The 5,471-nt window shown below is 37.2% G+C and overlaps 1 protein-coding gene across 1 annotated transcript in view; it reads right to left on the bottom strand.

The window, feature by feature from the left end:
* Window positions 1-481: 481 nt before the first annotated feature.
* The window catches only part of LOC107729383 (malate dehydrogenase, cytoplasmic-like), an 11,186-nt gene continuing 6,196 nt past the window's right edge, over window positions 482-5,471 (bottom strand). The window contains exons 3-9 of the mRNA XM_016539864.1: window positions 4,915-5,011; window positions 3,716-3,891; window positions 3,420-3,542; window positions 2,945-3,121; window positions 2,128-2,241; window positions 1,028-1,117; window positions 482-904 (exon numbers count right to left, since the gene is read on the bottom strand). Coding sequence (XP_016395350.1) covers window positions 782-904; window positions 1,028-1,117; window positions 2,128-2,241; window positions 2,945-3,121; window positions 3,420-3,542; window positions 3,716-3,891; window positions 4,915-5,011 — 900 coding nt within the window. The 3' untranslated portion in view covers window positions 482-781. The remainder of the gene's footprint in view (window positions 905-1,027; window positions 1,118-2,127; window positions 2,242-2,944; window positions 3,122-3,419; window positions 3,543-3,715; window positions 3,892-4,914; window positions 5,012-5,471) is intronic.

Raw genomic sequence — 5,471 nt, forward strand, 5'->3', positions numbered from 1 at the left:
GTCAATAATCATGACTTGTCAATTTAGATTTTACATCTCATAGGCTTATATCAGTCATAATTTAGACTTTTCATATGGTAAATGTGACTTACCATGTCATAAGTTCGACTTTAGTCATAATTATGATTTATCAAAGCATTATTTTTTCTTAAGTGGCAGAAATGGGCTTCCATGTTTACTATCCCCTTTGACCAATGAATGACCATGATTTCTCAGTCATTATTATATAAGGATCACTAAAATAATTAATATAATTTATATTCACTGTTATAATTTTCTAGGACACTTCTAGGCTTTTAAAAACTTTATAAAATTAATTCCCTGATATATAAAGGTTTTCATTCAAATAAAAAGGCCTGGCTTGCTGTCTACAACGAGGAATCTTAATATCCTTAATCAAACAAATTCACACCTATTAAATGTGTGTATTCAGAGCTAGAGAGGAGATGGGCATGACAACAATCCAAATACACAACAAACATTCATTTTCCACATGGCCTTTTATTGTTGTATGACAGATTATCGTTATTTTGGTCTGGACATCTATGTGCGTAACAGTTTTAATTAGAAATGTTCTTCTTCAGGTGTTGCCCCAGACACTTCAAGCAGAGGAAGTTACATTGCAAATGTTTCTTGTGAATAACACACACACGCATACGTTAAGAGACATGAATATCCACACACGCACACGGTCAGCTGTGAAACCTACAGGACTTTACAGTCGGGGATTTGGGGACTTTGAAGAGTCTAACGGCTGCCGCGCTGTTGTGGAGACATCAAGTCACGCTCCAAGGAAGGTGAGTGCCGTGTCTCTCTCCTCCACCAGCTCAGCGGCGGTGCCATCCATCTTACCGCGGGAGAAATCATTGATGGAGAGTCCGTCAACCACCTTCCAGGTCTTGTTCTGTCGGGGTGGAAAATATTAGTACTTACATAGAGACCTTATATTTCTAAACTACTTCCAAATGCTTCGATTTCTTTTTTGAAATTCAATTTCATTGTTTTTTTAGGTGTGACGAAGACAAACCTTGATCATAACAGGGAAGGAGTACATGAGGTCATCAGGAACTCCATAGGAATTACCAGTGGAGTAGATGCCCATAGACACCCACTCACCCTGTTAGAGACAGAAAAATAATTAGTTAGCATTAACCCTGTAAAGTATGGAAGAGGATTAGGGCCAAGCAATAATAAAAAAAATAAAACCATCTCGAGATTAAAGTCGTTAAATTTCGAGAATAAAGTCGTTATGTTTCGAGAAAAAACTCGTTAAATTACGAGAAAAAAGTCAAGATAAAATGTTGAGATTAAACTCATAAAATTTCGAGAATAAAGTCATTGTGTTTCGAGAAAAAAGTCGAGATAAAATGTTGATAATAAACTCATTAAATAACGAGAAAAAGTCGTTAAATTTCGAGAAAGTCAAAAATGTTGAGAATAAACTCATTAAATAACGAGAAAAAAGTCGTTAAATTTAGAGAAAAAAGTCGTTTTGTTTCGAGAAAAAAGTCGTTAAATTTAGAGAAAAAAGGTAGAGAAAAAAATTGAGATATAAAGTCGTTATGTTTCGAGAAAAAACTCGTTAAATTACGAGAAAAAAGTCAAGATAAAATGTTGAGATTAAACTCATAAAATTTCGAGAATAAAGTCGTTGTGTTTCGAGAAAAAAGTCGAGATAAAATGTTGATAATAAACTCATTAAATAACGAGAAAAAACTCGTTAAATTTAGAGAAAAAAGTCGTTTTGTTTCGAGAAAAAAGTCGTTAAATTTAGAGAAAAAAGGTAGAGAAAAAAATTGAGATTAAACTCATTCAATTTCGAGAAAAATCTCAACATTTTATCTCGACTTTTTTCTTGAATACAATACTTTTTTACAATACTAAAAGGGCATTTTTACTAAAAAAAAAAATATATAAACTACCAATTAGATGTACATTGTGTACAACAGATTTTTGATCATGCTGATTTTGAGGCTTTAGAAATGCGTGAAATTTGATAAAGTAGCCTTGACAAGGAAATGATTAGGAAAACTGGAAATGTTTGAATCTTCCACTCTACTTGTAACCAGAATCTAATAGCCTAGACACTCAATTGATCTCCAAAGGGTTCACATGGTGTAAACTCACATCTGGAGTGCCGAACCAGATGTCCCTCATGTGGTCACAGATGGCTTTGGCAGCAGACATTGCACTGGAGAGTTTCCTGGCCTTGATGACAGCTGCACCTCTCTGCTGCACCGTCTGGTGTACAGAGAAATTAAAAGAATTGCAGATGGTTAAATTAAAGCAATAAGCCACAAAAAGTCATGTGTAAAGCTATGGTCATATTAGCGCAATTTCAGCTACATTTTGTGGGTAAAAAAGGTCCATCGTCTACTGTCAGTCACATAGAGATGTATAAAGCACAGCTCACACAAAAATTACTTTTTAAAGCAAGAAGTTTTCTATTGGTAAATGTGGCGAATCCGATTCAGCGGGAAATCTTTCGCCCTCATGCAAAATTCCAGATTGTGTGGATTTATTTGGAAATTTATTACTATTAAACTAAGAGTTGAATTCATTATTAATAATAAGTTGTTTATGGCTGCCAAGAAACTTGATGCATTAATATTAGGTGCATTTATCAGCAGCTTCAAACATGCATCAGAATTTAAAGTAGGAACTATCCATTTTATTTATTTATTTTATTAAAAAATTTTATTGTAATAAAGACATGGAAGGTAACATGAAAATATTCATAAAACATACATTTTTATATCTTACTATCCATTTTATAATAATGTGACAGGTCATTTCTTTGTTCTTTCCTTTGAGAACATTAAATCACACAATTATTTTAATCTCATTAAAAAATGGCAGAATTATGCTTCATCTGATTCTCTCTTGCAAAAATGGCCTGATTATCTCATTTTAATAACTCCACAGGTTCAGATGTCAGACTTACGGTGATGAAGTCGCCCTTCAGCCAGCTTTCGTCATTCACTGCATCAAAACCTGACATCTCCTTCCCATGATGGTTCACGATAGCATGGTGTACATCTGGGTACTGAGTTGAGGAGTGATTTCCCCAGATAATCACATTCTTCACACTGTCAGAGGGAACCCCAACACGTATCGCCACCTACAGGCATGGATGAACACCGCAGGTGAGCAAAGGGCTGGTATGTGCAATATGTGCCAACAATGTCAACTGCAGAGACAGCTAACAGTCCCTCTAAAATTAGGTCACTGTATTGGTCTATGAACTACTCCAGAGTACATAACTAGATACGGCTGCTCTAGAACTAAGCTAGATGTGGATGATGGACAATAAAAAAAGCTTGGTTACCTGCAGCACAGGAAAGCACAAAGACTGAGTTAAGAGAACTTCAATAAAGCAGAATAAGAAGTGAAGGTGAATGAGGCGGTGGGGTTCGGACCTGAGAGCGGGCCCTGTTATGGTCCAGACGGGTCAGGCAGGAGAAGTTCTCCTTAGGAATGGAGGGAGCAGATTTGGAGGCGATCAAACAGTTGGTGTTGGCTGGGTTTCCGACAACTAGCACCTATGAAAGCAAAGGAAAAGTGAACGGCAGAACAAACAAACACCAAAAACTGACCAGTGACTGATTCGGCCTGTTTTGAACTATCGCAGTGCTGTCTAAATCAAAAGCCGGAGGTTAGAAAACTCATGAAAATCAGAATGATTCAAGCTGCATTATTTGTTGCAATCTTGTACCTTGACGGTCTTCTTGGCGTATTTCTCCAGTGCTTCACCTTGGGTTTTAAAAATGGCCACGTTAGCTTTCAGTAGGTCCTTCCTCTCCATGCCCTCCTTTCTGGGCATAGAGCCCACCAAGATGGCAGCGTCAAGATCCTTGAAGCCCACCTCAACCTTATCAGTGGGAATCACCTCTGTGAAGGAGTAAGAGAGAGAAACGAGTAAGACACAGAAGGGTACAGAAAACTATTTCACAGGAATTTTTAGGCCAACAAATCTCCATGGCAAAGATAAAGATCATGAACTTATTCAAAAATGTCCAGCTATTTTTGCTAATTATTTTTTTGAAAAAGGAAACTATAAAAATTTAAATATTTTATTACATATTATAATTAATCTTTTTAATACAAAACATTTAGTTAAATATATTTTATTTTTAGCTAAATATTTTTACGAGTATTAAATGAAATAATATCTTGTAGAATTAAAAGAAATCCTTATTGCTTATTGAAACAAGTTGTTCTTTAAACTGCAACTTTTTCTAATCTTTTTCTAGGAAGCCTCAAGTAAACTCACATAAACTGCACATGCAAACTTTTAGCATCAGTATTGTGAAATACAGCCTCATTATGTCTGTACCTAGACTATTAGTTCTCAGGAGTATATGCTGACATTATCTCTTGACACTTTCATCTCCCATCACCATAAATCATTTATCAGGCTGTCGATATTTCCTGAATTGGCCCATTTCATTGATAATCTTTAGAATGAGATTTAGTACAGGACTATTTATCAGAGTGGACTTCAACCGAAGCACAACTTCTGTGACAGAACATGTTCTTTGACCTCCTCCCCTCCGCCTCCCATTGTTGTGGCACCATCACGTTTCTCATTGGTCTGTGACTATCCTACAACGTGAGCCAATAAGATCAGTCGGTGCCGGTTACACCTCCCAACTCCTCAAATACAGTGTAGCACATGCTATTTTCTGCTGCAGATCTCTTCTGCAGAGTCATGCTTGCTCTTCTGCATTTTAATACATTCCAGATGTTGGCTATAAATAACACACGCTGTAGTACAAAGAGACAGTGGCTGGGAAGCTGTCAGTTAAGAGTCCAGTAAAAACTGATCCACATCTTCCTCTACCTGATGTCCTATTATAATCATTCACTGTGATAAGGTCTAAACTGATTAAATCATGAGAAGGAACCCCTCACCCCTCAGAAGTGGAAGAGCACAATCCTGCAGCTCCATGACGACTCCATCCAGCACGGGCAGCATGGGAGTGATATCCAAAAGCACCAAGATGATTGGCTGACAGGGAGACAAACAATAAGCATGTTACACTGCATCAGCCAATCACCAAAAAACATGTTCGGAATGGAATATTTGCAGTACAACATATACACTTTACTAGAGCCCGACCGATATATCGTTTAGCCAATATTATCAGCAGATATGAGCCTGTTGCCGATATATCGTACCGGCGAATATGCCGCTGATATGAAAATTTTTTTTTACAGAACATTTAACGCAGATAAAATGCTTGAAATGGTGTAATTACATAGTTTGTCCAGCAGAGGACATTGTTTGCTACTGGCGACCTGGATGAAACGCTTTAAAGCTTAAAGGCAGAGTAAGTGATTTCTGGTAGCCAAGAGGACTCTTGTTCAGGCAGCAGCATTCAAGTGTTGTCTTATTCGACCGCAAGTGCCCCGCGAAGTGGACTTCACATGAAATTCCGCCATGATTCCAGTTCCAAGGGAACGTACAC

This window comes from Sinocyclocheilus rhinocerous, unplaced genomic scaffold (genome assembly GCF_001515625.1).
Source record: "Sinocyclocheilus rhinocerous isolate Xijiao unplaced genomic scaffold, SAMN03320098_v1.1 scaffold1148, whole genome shotgun sequence".
Lineage (NCBI taxonomy): Eukaryota > Metazoa > Chordata > Actinopteri > Cypriniformes > Cyprinidae > Sinocyclocheilus > Sinocyclocheilus rhinocerous.